Genomic DNA, 13,720 nt, shown 5'->3' with positions numbered 1-13,720 from the left:
GAACAAAAATTAAATTTTTCTTTGCTGTTTTACTTTCTCCCCCCCTCCCCTTTGGAAGACTTAAGCAGCCCATGATTTTTGTCATGAAATAGATCCTTCTGTCACTTGGGTGAATGAATTAGAGAAAAGGATTTGGCTTGATTTTTTGTTCTGGTCATATGGTATTCTATTAGAGTGGGATGACTACTTGTGAGTAGATGAAGATCTAAGAATTTGTGACTGCAGCAAACTTATTTGTCTGCCTCTCAAGATGGTAAGCCTTGGATAAGCAGATAGATTCATCTCCAACATATACAATATCCCCTGAGGGTACATTGTATACAATGTTTGTTCTCATGTTGTCTCATGGATCCTGTCTTCCCAAGATCCCAAGGTCCTTCGTGGGATAAACCATTTCTTTTAATTCTTTTGGCTCTCCCAACAATATATGACCTCCCCCCCAGTAGGTGGTCTGTGGACTATTAGAGGTACTAATAGCTCTAGCTTATTCTTTTGTAAGGGTATTTGACTATTTTGGGGGTTCTTTCCATAGACTAAAAGGCATTTTTTGCAAGCAATGGGGTTAAGTGACTTACCCAAGGTCACACAACTAGGTAATTATTATGTGTCCGAGGACAGATTTGAACTCAGGTCCTCCTGGCTCCAGGGTCAGTGCTCTATCTACTGCACCACCTAGCTTCTCCTAAAAGACATTTTTTTAAAAAAGTTTGTTGTCCAGGGTCCTAGCTAGGAGGGACTACTAACTGTAGCATAAAGGAGTCACTGATCTGAAGACATTTGAGAAATAATTGGATTTAGTATGCCCAGGATTCTCATAGACCTATGGCATTGCTGGTCCTGGCACCGTGGGTCTTGGTTTTTCTTTTGGATTTGTTCTTTGTCCTGCCCTGAAGATCTGAGCTTGGTTCCCCACAATGCCTTAGGGATCTGAGTTTGACTCTCAAGACCTTAACCTATCCTTGTGTGAGCCAGAGATACCTAGTTAATCTTTTCCCTTGCTCCCCACAGATGTGATAAAGTCAAGTAGAAGCTGAGGAGTGAAAAGTCTTTAAAGTGGCTCTTGGTTTGATTCTAATCCACGGTTTTTTCCTTTTCTGTTTGTTCACAGACCGGGAAGATCAGTCTATCCTGTGCACGTAAGTGAAGCTGCTGTTTTCAATCTGTTTAATATATGTATTTATGTGCTTGTGTTCTCTCTCTCTCTGATTTTCTTTCCCTCCTTACTTCTTTTTCTTTTCTTTTTTTCATTCTGAAACTAACATTGAATAAAAATGAGCATTTCCATATACAAATTAGAATAGAGAAATAGGATTTTATATAATATTGAGAATCATTTTGGGGGAACAATTGGTTTTTTTAAGTATGTAATAACCTCAAAATATAACTTTCAAAGTTTTCTGTCTTTGTTTCAATTCTGATTTTCTTACTACTCTCTAATGTAGTAACATTGAATGTTTCTAAAATTAAATTAATTTTTGTCAATTAACAAAAATCTATTTTTCTCTTTCCTTCATTAAAAAAGAAAGAAATGAAAAGAAACCCTTGTATCAAAAATGTACAGTAAAGAAAAACACATTTTCCTCATTGATTATGTCCAAAAACTATTGTCTCTTTTAGTACCTTAAGTACAGTAGTTCTCTGTGAGGAGATGGGTATTAGTCTTCTTTATTGGTCTGCTAGAATCATAGCTGATCATTGCATTTCTCAAAGTTCCTAAATCTTTCAAATTTGTCTATTATTATTGTTGTTGTTGTTGTCCTCTAGGTTCTGTTCTTTTCACGCTTCATCAGTTCACACAAGTCTTCCCTGGTTTCTTTCCTTCTTTTTGATATTACTTTCTTCTGAGTTCCTGGCTCTTCCCTTGTCTCTTGCTTATCTCTCTCTCTCTTTTTTTTTTTGTGACTGTCTCAGTTTTTTCAAGATCTGTGAACTGGCTTCTCCCAAGTTACTTTCTCTATTTCTAAAGTTTTTCTAAAGTTTGATTCTTCCAACTACACCATTATCACTACTCTGTACACAGAAGGAAATTTGACTTTTGTAATCATTACCCCAGGATTCATTGGGTTGTTCCCCAGAGATTTTTGGAGGGGGTGAAGGTAGAGAGTTGACATAAATGAGTAGAAGGTGAGGAGAACTCTACTTTTTTACCTGTTTCTGAAGAAGAAAGAGCAGTAATGGTTGGAATAAATCCCTAGAAATTTCCTAGGGGGTTGAGTATTCTTGGTACCATGTGGAGACCACCTGAAGACTCAATTCTGTTGAATATCAAATATAGGGAGAGAATGGAGAATCAATTTCTTTAGTTCTATTGATGAACTTGAAAGGAGACTAAAACTCTATGTATCCCAAGACAGGTGGAGTTTTCCAATGTACCTAGGAAGAGAGATTAGTTCCTAGCTCCAGTGCACTAAACTTTTTGGTTATTGAAGATAGATACTTAAGTAATTAATGAGTGATATTTAAGAGATTAGTGTTCTAAGAGGACCCTAGACTGATTATATCAAAGACTAGAGCTAGCATGAGTCATCTAAAGATAGTTCCCCTCAGGTCCCAATCTTTAGCAGTCATTGAGTTTCCAGAAATGAGTTCAGAAACAGGTATCAGTGATACAGATCTCTACTCCCAGAGGCTAGGGATAGGGTAGCGCTCCTCTCTGGGAGATGACTCACCCCCAACAGCTGGATCCTGTATCTCTCCCAGGGCCAAAGTTGAGCCCTATAAAAATGCACTGTTTCTGATGAACTATAGATTACTGCTTTTCTTCCTTTCCCTGAATAAGTTCTTTGTCTTTCATGTAGGATGATTAATGGATGGCTTGTTCCCCCTCTGGACCAGGTCCCCATTTAGTTTGTTTTTCCATTTGGGTCAGGTTTTTTTTTTGTCTTGTTTAAAAAAGACAACACAAAAACAAACAAAAATGTCCTAATAGTTGCTCATGTGCTTTTTTTATGTGGGTTAGTATTCTACCATCCCTATTTCTGAAATATTTTAAGTATACACATATATAAAAATAATTTGAATAAATGGTATATACATTTATCTGTATATATGTGTGTGTAGGTATATAGTGTGTGTGCATGTGTGCATTTCTTTATCTGTAAATACATCTGTAGTCTGTGTACATTTCTTTATATGCATTTTTCCAATTTTCTTGCACTACCCTCACCCCAGTTAAATGTAGGCCCTTTGAAGGCAAGACTTATTTTCACTTTTTGTCTTTCTATTCCTGGCATTTAGTACAATCAATGACTTTCATGAAGTAGGCCCTTAATAATTGCAGATGGAAATAAGGCATAGTGAAGTAATTTGGGTTCTAGTTCCATTCACTTGAGGACTTGAGAAACTCCTCAGAGACTCAGTTGCCATAGTAAAATATAGTAATTCTGTGTATTTTTTTTATCTCAGTGGAATATAATAAGAATAAAATGAAATCAGAGACAGAAAACTATTGGGAAAACTGTTAAATTCAAAATACTTTTTTTTTAAAGTTTTTGCAAGGCAATGTGGGTTAAGTGGCTTGCCCAAGGCCACACAGCTAGGTAATTATTAAGTGTCTGAGGCCAGATTTGAACTCAAGTACTCCTGACTCCAGGCCGGTGCTCTATCCACTGTGCAACCTAGCCACCCCCGTTTTTATTAACTTTTGATTAAAAAGTTAATCAAATATATTTTGATTAAAAATGTATTTTGGGGGCAGCTAGGTGACACAGTGGATAAAGCACCAGCCCTGGAGTCAGGAGTACCTGGGTTCAAATCCTGTTTCAGACACTTAATAATTACCTAGCTGTGTGGCCTTGGGCAAGCCACTTAACCCTGTTTGCCTTGCAAAAAAAAATTTAAAAAAAATTTAAAAATGTATTTTGGGGGGCAGTGCTCTATCCACTATGCCACCTAGCTGCTCCCATTTTTATTAACTTTTGATTAAAAAGTTAATCAAATATATTTTGATTAAAAATTTATTTTAGGGGGCAGCTAGGTGGCACAGTGGATAGAGTACCAACCCTGGAGTCAGGAGTACTTGAGTTCAAATCTGGCCTCAGACACTTAATAATTACCTAAAAAAAATATAATTGCCTAGCTGTGTGGCCTTGGGCAAGCCACTTAATCCCATTGCCTTGCAAAAACTAAAAAAAAAAAGTTAATAAAATGCATTTGATTAATATCATTTGAGGATATAGATTCAAAATAGATGTATCTTAGAATGTATTTGCATGTTTTTACTGTGAAGATAATACTAGTTCATTTATATTTGGCGTTTTACATACATTATGTATTATTTCATTTGATCTTTATATCTACCCTGTGAGGTAAGTAGTATTATTATCCCATCTTATAGATGGAAAAATTGAGATGTTAAATGATTTGTGTAGAATCATATAGTTAGTAAATAATAAAGGCAAGATTTCCTCTAAGCATATTCCAGTATACTAGGCTGCCTTGCCTCTCATTTAATTGTTGCCTCTTAACCCTATATCCATAAAATGTCACATAACAAAATGTCACCAATCCTTGCAAAGCCCCTAGCTCTTAAAAGTGACTAAGTTTAGAGTAAGATAATCTGTATTCTAGCCTTGGCTGTACCACTAATTTACCTTATGACCTTGGTCAAGTCACTTTGCTCCTTGAAGTCTTAGGTTCCATTAAATTGAGAAACTTGGACTAAATTTACACACTAATCTCAGGAGAACTCTTTCCAAGGGTAGATGAACTACAAGATGAGGTACTGAACTACTCTGGAGAATCAGAGACATGCTGTAGAAACTGGGAAGAGCAATTCTCCCCCCCCACCCCTCCCCCATAAAAAAAAAGTCAAGAAAGTAGATTCTGAGCTTGATTTCAACCCCTGGTAGAACTGTAGAATGAATTCTAAGAATGACAGTTTCTGAAAATCTAGAAAACGTAGTGATCATCTCTAAGAGATAAAATAGCTTTATTAAGGACAGGTCATGCCATATCCTTCTCTTTAGATGGATATAATAGACTGATAGGGAAGAGAGTGTCACAGATATACATGGTCTTCTATATACCTCAGTTTCCTATCATGTCTGACTCTCTCTGTGGCCCCATTTGGAGTTGTTCTTGGCAAAGATACTGAAGTGGTTTGTCATTTCCTTGTCCAATTCATTTTACAGATGAGGAAACTGAGGCAAATAGGATTAAATACTACAGATCTAGATTGCAGCAAAATATTTAACAAATCTCTTAGGTAGATTCATTTCTCAGTTTGACCTCAAATACTTACTGGGTAAATCATTTACCCTCTATCCTTCTCAGTGCCATTCCCCACAAAATAGACATTATTATTATTATTATTATTATTATTATTATTATTGTTATTATTATTATTAGCTATTTGCTAATATATATGCTATTTGCATCTCAGTGTTCTTGTGAGGATAAAATGAGATAATATTTATGAGGTGCTTACAAACTTTAAAGAACTATTAAAATGCCAACCATTCTAGTTATCCTTGTTATCATTATTCTCTCCTATAGACAAGGTGGGGAGATATGGTGGATAATAGGATGGGCTGAGAGTAGAGTTATTTGAATAGATGAACCATACCAAAGTATGGTCATCAATGGCTTGATTATGACTTTGAAAAAAATCTAGTAGAGGGCCCTGTTTGACTGTATGCTGCTTAAATTTTTTTTTTTTATCAATGAGCTGAATAAACACAGAGATAGCATGTCTTTCAAATTTATAATGAATTAAAAGGCCAGGAGAGGTAGTGAACATATTGGACAACAGGGTCAGGATCCAAAAAGATCTTGACATTGGAGTGAATTTATTAGAAATGAATGAAAGATGACATTTAGCAATTGCTGGGCAAGAGGAATTAGATTTTCTCTGCTTGATCCCAAAAGGCAAAACTTTAAGCAGTAGTTGCATAAAGTAAGTTGCATAAAGGCAGATTTAGGATAAATATACAGAAAAACTTCTTGACAATTATTATTAACAATAATATATAATATTTATATAACACTTAAAATATACCAAGTATATGTGCTAAGCATTTTATATTTATCTCATTTGATCCTCACAGTAACCTCAGCATTTATCTCCCAAAGTATTATTACCATTTTACAGATAAGGAAACTGAGGCAAACAAAGGTTAAATGACTTGACCACTTAGTAAGTGTCTGAGGCCAGATATGAACTCAGGTCTTCCTCACTCCAGTCTTATAACAATTCCTTCCATGTAATGGGCTGCCTCAAAAGATAATGGATATTCTTTTACTTGAGGTTTTCAAGGGAAGACTGAATGATCACTTGTGTAAGATGTTATGGAATAGTTCTTGTTCATGTTTGTGTTGAACTTGTTATTCTCCAAGATCCCTTTCAGCTCAGAAAGTTTGTGATCTCTGCTTCTGAGTCCCCTTCCAGCTCTAATTCCTTGGTTTTAAGATCTTAATATTAAAATGTTTGCATTCTAGCTTGCAACTAGAATTGTATCAGGTGATCCATTGGTGTGATAGACGAGAGGATGAAACCAATTTGGGATTTAAAATTTTCTACTTATTCCAAGACTATTAGTTGACTTCTTTTCTCTTATCATGGTGTCCCACTAATTTGATTATTTGTAATCAATATAAATATAATGGAAGGTGAAATAGAATGGCCAGGGTCCTGGTTTAGGCTGTAACCAAGGACACATTTCAGAGATAGGACCAAGCTGATGAGTTCTTTGGTTCCTAAGGCTGGCCTTAGTAGTCAATTAGTCAATAAACATTTACGTGCTTACTCTATGTCAGGCACTGGAAATACAAAGAAAGGTAAAAGACAGGCCTTGTCCTCAAGAAACTTATATTCTAATGGGGATAGCAACATATAGAAATTATATACAGACAAGATATAGACAGGATACATTGGAAATGGTCAACAGAGTGAAGACAACTAGAATTAAGAGTGGCTGGGAAGGTTTCTTGTAGAAGGTAGAAGTTTAGCTGAAACCTGAAGGAATTCAGGGACATCAAGAAGCAGAGCTGAAGAGGGAGACATTCCAGGTTTAGGGTGACCAAGTATCTCTAGATACTCTGGAATGGTGTCCTCTCAGCTATATGGATCTTTCCTCCTGTGTGGGAAAAACCAGGGAAATTCAGAGGGGATAGTCACCTTGTTGTTGTATTTACTTTAGAGTATGAACCTTAGAATTCCATGAAGAAGGTCATCCTTCCATGACAGCATGGAAAATTGGAATGAGTTGGTTTAGAATGGTTTAGAGTTGGGGAACTGCCTGTGGTTGTGCTGAAACAAAAAGGGTTTCTTAGGGTTATCAGATGATAAGAGTTGGTATAATATATTCTGGCATTAGTTCAGGCATCCAGACCCAGTAAGCCAAGTAAACCCTGTGATCAGGAGTTCTTAGACAGTTAGCTAAGCTTTCTGGCTGCTTCTGAAATTAAGTAAAGAAGACTGATATTTCCTTCTTTTTTTGAGGGGAGTCTATTTCCTTTAAATGAAATTTGAAATAAGGATGTGAGCAACCTTGAGCAAGTCACTTATTCTTTGTGGGTCTCAGTTTCTTCATCTGTAACACTAGATGACTGATGAGATCCCTTTCAGTTCTAAATTTGAAAGCACTTTGGACTTTTTCATCAATTGTCATGTAAGCAGTCTTTTTTTTTTCTGGCAAGGCAATAGTTAAGTGACTTGCTCAAGGTCACACAGCTAAGTAATTATTAAGTGTCTGAGGTTGGATTTGAACTCACGTCCTCCTGACTCCAAGGCTGGTGTGCTATCCACTGCATCACCTAGCTGTCCCTCAATTTCAGATTAATGATCTAATAAAGTTATGTGCTTGGGCAAGTATAGCTTAGAGTTAAAAATTAGAGTTAGAGTAAGAAATCAGAGTTAGAAATCATAGCATGCAATAGGGCTGGAGGTTGAAGAGTCTTAGCATGACCAAATATATTAAATGAGTGGTAAACCCTCATTCTTCACTCAGAAGGGTTCTTTCCCTCAAAAATACTTTCTTCTTTTAAGTAAGATGATGAAATGAGCTGAGAATAGGGTAGTTACAGGGCATCTTGAGGCTGTGAACCTCTTACTTCACAGTAAATGTGCGTAAAATAAATTAAGCTATCATGGGCCAGGAAATCATATGAGTTCACACACACACACACACACACACACACACACACACACACACACAAACACGATTGTGTACTTCTTGAGGGCAGGGACTCTTCTTTTGCCTCTCTTCATATCCCCTATACTTAGCATTAGTATTTGACATAAGCAAATGCTTACCAAATTTTCATGGACTTATCGATTTTTGATAGATTCTTTTTTTCTCTAGGCAATGGGTTTTAAGTGACTTGCCCAAGGCCACCAGCTAGGTAATTATTAAGTGAATGATGTCGGATTTCAACTCAGGTCCTCCTGACTCCAGGGCCACTGTACCACCTAGCTGCCCTGATTGATTGATTTTTTATTACCATTTTATAGATGGAGATGCTTGAGGCCTTTAGAGTTTAAGGAACCTGCCTAGGGTCATGTAGCATAAACCCTTTCCTTTATAAAAATTAGGAAATTTTTTTTTAAATCTTGAAATCTAGAGACAATTGTCATGCAATGCTAGCCTGCATACATGATCAGCTATGGCATGGAAGGAAACATTCCACTTAAAAAGTCATAATCATGTTTAAAATCTGAGTACAAAGCAAATGACAAAAAAAGAAAACTAGCTTGACACAAGATTTTAACTTTGATCAAAATATAAATGCTTTAAGCCAAATCAGGAAGCAAGAATGAGGTTTGAGACTTTCATTTTTGTAAACTCTAGTGGAATTATAGGCCCTTCCAGTGTAATGATAACAGACAGTGAGGTTAACATGTTGTTTATATAATATGACTTTATTATCATTCTCTTAATATGAGTTGCAATAAATTAGCCAGATCCATGGAACAATCCCAAAGATTTCCAGCTTCAAAAGTGGGCTAATTCTAAAAAAAGCTAGACTATTGAGAAAGGCAGATTTAAAAAACAAAACAAAAACTAGAAACTGAAAAATAGCCTAGGACACTGAAAATATTTTTCTAAATCCTCCTGTACATTTCTTTTTTTTTTTTTTTAAGGTTTTTGCAAGGCAAATGGGGTTAAGTGGCTTGCCCAAGGCCACACAGCTAGGTAATTATTAAGTGTCTGAGACCAGATTTGAACCCAGGTACTCCTGACTCCAGGGCTGGTGCTTTATCCATTGCGCCACCTAGCCATCCCACTCCTGTACATTTCTATTCAGGAACAGGTATTGTTGGCATTTGGAGTAAGAAGTGGTGAAAATTTTGTGGGGTGACTGATGCTCTGCCTTGCTCTAAGACTGTGATATGTGGAAGACAGTATAGTTAGACTTAGAATCAAAGGGCATGAGTTCAAATTCTAACTGTGACATTTACTACCTATGTGACCTTGGACAAGTCATTTAAACTCTGGGGGTGAGATTTTTCTCATCTATAAAATAAGGGATTTGGCCTAGATAACTTCTAAGACAGAATTTTTTTTAACCTTCTTTGTGTATCATGTACCCTTTTAGACAGCCTAGAAGAAACCTATGTACCTCTTCTCATAGTAATGTTTTAATTGCATAAAATAAGATATATATAGGATTAAAAATATATTTTTTAAAATTACCTACATTCCCAGACTTCTAGGTCAAGAGCCAGGACAGCTAGGTGGATAGAGTGCTGGGCCTGGAGTCAGGAAAACCTGAGTTCAAATGCAGCCTCTGACATTTATTAGCTGTGTGATCCTGGGCAAGTCCTTAGCCATGTTTGCCTCAGTTACTCATCTGGAAAATGAGCTGGAGAAGGAAATGGTAAACCATTTCAGTATCTTTATCAAGAAAGCCCCAAATGTGATCATGAGAAGTCGGACACCACTGAAAATCAATTGAACAACAATAAGATCAAGAATCCCTGTTTCAGAGTCCATTTCTGCTCTAAATCTATGTACTGTCATTATTTGGATTAATAGTAGGAATAATCCAAAAATTATTTGGTTTGATAGTGAGTGTATGATATGCTTATTTTAAGCAGAATTATTTTTCTTATTATGCCTAGTTTAGGGTATTGTAATAAAGCTAATGCAGTCTCAGGCTGCTTTAAGAGAGATAGAGGCTGAGATGACAGTTCCATCATACTCTGCTCTGGTCAGACAATGTCTGGAATCCTATATATCAGGCAGCATCTGAGACAGGTCTAGAGAAGGGAAACAAAAATGTTCAAGGGCCTCCATCTCATGCCATATAAGAATCAGTTGAAGGAATATGGGATCTTTTTAGCTTGGAGAAGTCTCTAGCTGTTTTAAAATACTTGAATGCTCACCTTGTAGAGGAGGGTGTTGATATACTTTGTTTGTCCCCAAAATGTAGAACTAGGAGGAATGGGTGGAAGTTACAAAGCTTACAAAGGCTTGATTTAAGGAAAAACCTCCTAGGTGAGAAGAGATATCCCAAGTGAATTAGACTCCCCTAGAAAGGGGGTCTCCTCTCATTAGAGTTTTTTAAGAAGAGGTTAGATAATCATTTCTCTGATGTGTTGCAGTAGGTATTCTTTTTGGTTTATTGCCCTGGCTAAATGGCTGCCAAACCTAAAATTCATGATTCTGAGTCGGGAAGACATTTTAGAAGGACAGGGGACAAGGAAGGAGAGCTAGAAGCAACCTAAGCCCTAGAGAGTTCTGCAAACAGACCATGGTTCAGAACATATTTTACTTTCTCAGCAAAAGTAAACACATCCCCAGAATACCACATGGAAACTTTTGTAATGCCTTTGGGAAACAAAGGGTTAAGCAATGTATTCCAAGCTTGAGTCTATGCGGAGTTCCAAAGAACCACAGGATGACCCCTCAGGGTAATTAAAAGGGAAAGGATGCCATATATAGTCATACTTACAGAAGATGATGGGCATGGTTACCCTTGCCCAGAGAGAAAGGAGAAGCGCTTTAGAATTTCTTGCTCATATCAGAGAGCCAATTTGGAAGCCAGAGGTTGGAAAAGAGAGATTTTTTAATTTTTCCAATGGTAAATCGATTTGAAAATTTATTGGTCTGTTCTGTTTGAAAGTTATCTGGGAACCTCATTTTAAAAAAATCCCAATAAATCATGAAACTAACTTAGCCAAGCAACAAATATAGGATAAATTAGATTTCCTAACTTTGGGCTCAATACCTGTCTCCCTGAAGCAGGAAACAGGACCTTCATAGGGAATATGACTGACTCTTAAATTGTAAAGAAAGAAAAGATGGGGGGAAAAAACCCGTAAGGCAGAAAATTTTTAATTAATCCTAGAAAGGAAGGGTGGTGAATATCTAACTAGCTAGATTTCTGTTCAGCTGGGTGGCATAACAGAAAGGGCACTGAACTTAGAGTTAGGAAAACCTGAGTTCAAATCCAACCTTTAGATACTTTCTAGGTATGTGATCTTGGACAAGTTACTTACCTCTGCTTGCCTTAGTTTCCTCATCTAATATCTACCTTCCAGGGTTGCTATGTGAATCAAACAAGATAATATTTGTTAAATGCTTTGCAAACTTTAAAGCTTTATAGTATTATGTTGGAGCCAGCTTACATTATTTATTAAATTTATAGTGTAATGAGCATTTACACCTCAGAAATCAGCAAATGTGACATTTCAGGACTTTAGTGTTTTATTGATTGTCCAGACTTAAGAAAGCAATGGGGAAAATATTAAACTCAAGCATGTGTCATGTATATAGTAGTTTTCCCCCTAGAAAGAAGGTTCTTAAACATTTACCAGCACACCCCTGATGTGTTAAAATACTAGCTATTGTTTTTGTTGTGGTGGTTGTACCTTCCTACCTCTCTATCTTTGTACAGTTTTTCTATGTATATTCAGGTTCTGTGTCTGAATCTTTATAAGAAGTATATATATATATATATATATATATATATATATATATATATATATATATCTGCTTCCTTCCTTTTTACATAAAATGAAGATATTAACTTTGATCTTTCCCCACCCCATAGGCTTGCTTACAAAGGAAAAATTATGTGTGAAATTTTTTTAATAATCTCAGTATTAAACCATACAAAATATTTTTTAAAATTGTTATCAGGAATCTGATGCTCACTTTTCCTAACTTAAAAATCTAAAGAAATTGAGTGTATATATGGGCAATCCTCTGGGTATAGGAGGTCAACAGGATTATGCACACTCTTCTTTTTGAATAGTTATTAATGGGGCCTCAGTAGAGGAATTTAATTTCTTCATTTCCTAATTAGGAAAAAGAACAGGAACTTGAATAGCTCTGGTGGCATTATTTCAGCTCCAGAGAAGCCTTGAACCTGACCCTGAGGGCAAAAAGATTTCTTTCAGAACTCTTTTAAACTATCCTTTTAAAGAACAGAAAAGGAAGGGAGCTGGAGACTGGATCAGGCAAAGAAGGAAACAACAGAGGAAGAAGAATTTAGGTTGTACCCCCTTCCCTTTTCCCCTCCCTTCCATTTTACTAATGCCTCAACATTGTCACCTTCCTTCTAACAATGAGGTCACACTTTGTCTGAGCTACCTGGTTACTAAGGCTAGCTAGGCTTTGCTAAGCCTCAGGAAACTCTTCCCTATCTACTCAGCATTGCGGATCATGGATCTAGGGTCTGTAAGTCAATAAAATCGAAGATGCTGGGGTGACCTGGTCCAATCTCCTCATTTTACAGTGGAGGAAAAGCAAGGCAAGAAAGGTGTAAGTTACTTGCTGCCCAAGATCATACAGCTAGAGAGTGACAGAACCAGAAATTGAACTGGCTTTTCTGATTCCAAATTCACCTCTCTTTCCATAATACCATTCTGCTTCAAATGAAAAAAACATATAAAATATATTCTTTTTCTGTTTGGAGTATTTCCCACCCTATGCTGGGCCTTTCTTTGGGATTATTTCCTAATTAATTGGGAAGCTCATGGTTAATAATATTAAATCTAGTAATATTACTGATATTTAGAATTCTGTTCTAAAATAATTTGGATTTCAATTAGACTGTTGCATTAATCATTGCATCTCTTTTTCTCCCTTTCCCCCTAACCATTGCCTCATATTTACTTTGTATACTTTTTGTTATACCTAAGTATATGTATGTGGTTTCTTCCAGTAGAATGAAGATGGCGTGAGTGCCCCAGAAACATAGGGGGTGTTTTAGAAATGCTCTTTGATTGATTTGATTCTACTCTAGTCTCCTACAATAGGCTTCTTCTAAAAGGCTGACCTTGTCTTTTTTTTCCTGATTTCTCCACTTGCCTGTTATTGGGCAGAGGACATCATGGTCCACTCTCTCCATGTCTTTCAGAGGTGAATCTGGAGCTGGGAAAACAGAAAACACCAAAAAGGTCATCCAGTATCTAGCTGTAGTAGCTTCCTCCCATAAGGGCAAAAAGGACACAAGCATCACTGTAAGTGGCCAATTCCTGTCTTTGGGGGTTTAAACAGCAAATTGACCAGGAGTTGGAAAAGAAAGTTAATTGAAAGACTCAATTTCTGGTAACCTGGATGCCTTTTCAGAACTATACTCTTTTAAGAACATGAAATTATGTCAGGGCTTTGGGGGCTATGGAAAAAGGGGTTGGGGAGGAAGGTCTTGTTTGAAGGGCCCTTAGGCCTAAAACAGGAATTTATTTTGTTGAGAGAAAAATCTTTATTATTGCCACATGTATAATGCCTATTTATAGCAAAGCCCTGCCTGCATCAGCTCAGCTCTGCAA

General features: G+C 36.7%; 1 protein-coding gene across 3 annotated transcripts in view; it reads left to right on the top strand.

Moving 5' to 3' along the window:
• The window catches only part of MYH11 (myosin heavy chain 11), a 137,803-nt gene that overhangs the window by 50,009 nt on the left and 74,074 nt on the right, over positions 1–13,720 (top strand). For all 3 annotated transcript variants that reach the window (XM_074196483.1, XM_074196482.1, XM_074196484.1), the window contains exons 4-5: positions 1,109–1,136; positions 13,309–13,411. In XM_074196483.1, coding sequence (XP_074052584.1) covers positions 1,109–1,136; positions 13,309–13,411 — 131 coding nt within the window. The remainder of the gene's footprint in view (positions 1–1,108; positions 1,137–13,308; positions 13,412–13,720) is intronic.

The sequence above is a fragment of the Macrotis lagotis genome, chromosome 8, assembly GCF_037893015.1.
Source record: "Macrotis lagotis isolate mMagLag1 chromosome 8, bilby.v1.9.chrom.fasta, whole genome shotgun sequence".
Lineage (NCBI taxonomy): Eukaryota > Metazoa > Chordata > Mammalia > Peramelemorphia > Peramelidae > Macrotis > Macrotis lagotis.
The sequence above is the reverse complement of the archived record's forward strand: the minus strand, read 5'-3'. Positions and strand labels throughout refer to the sequence as shown.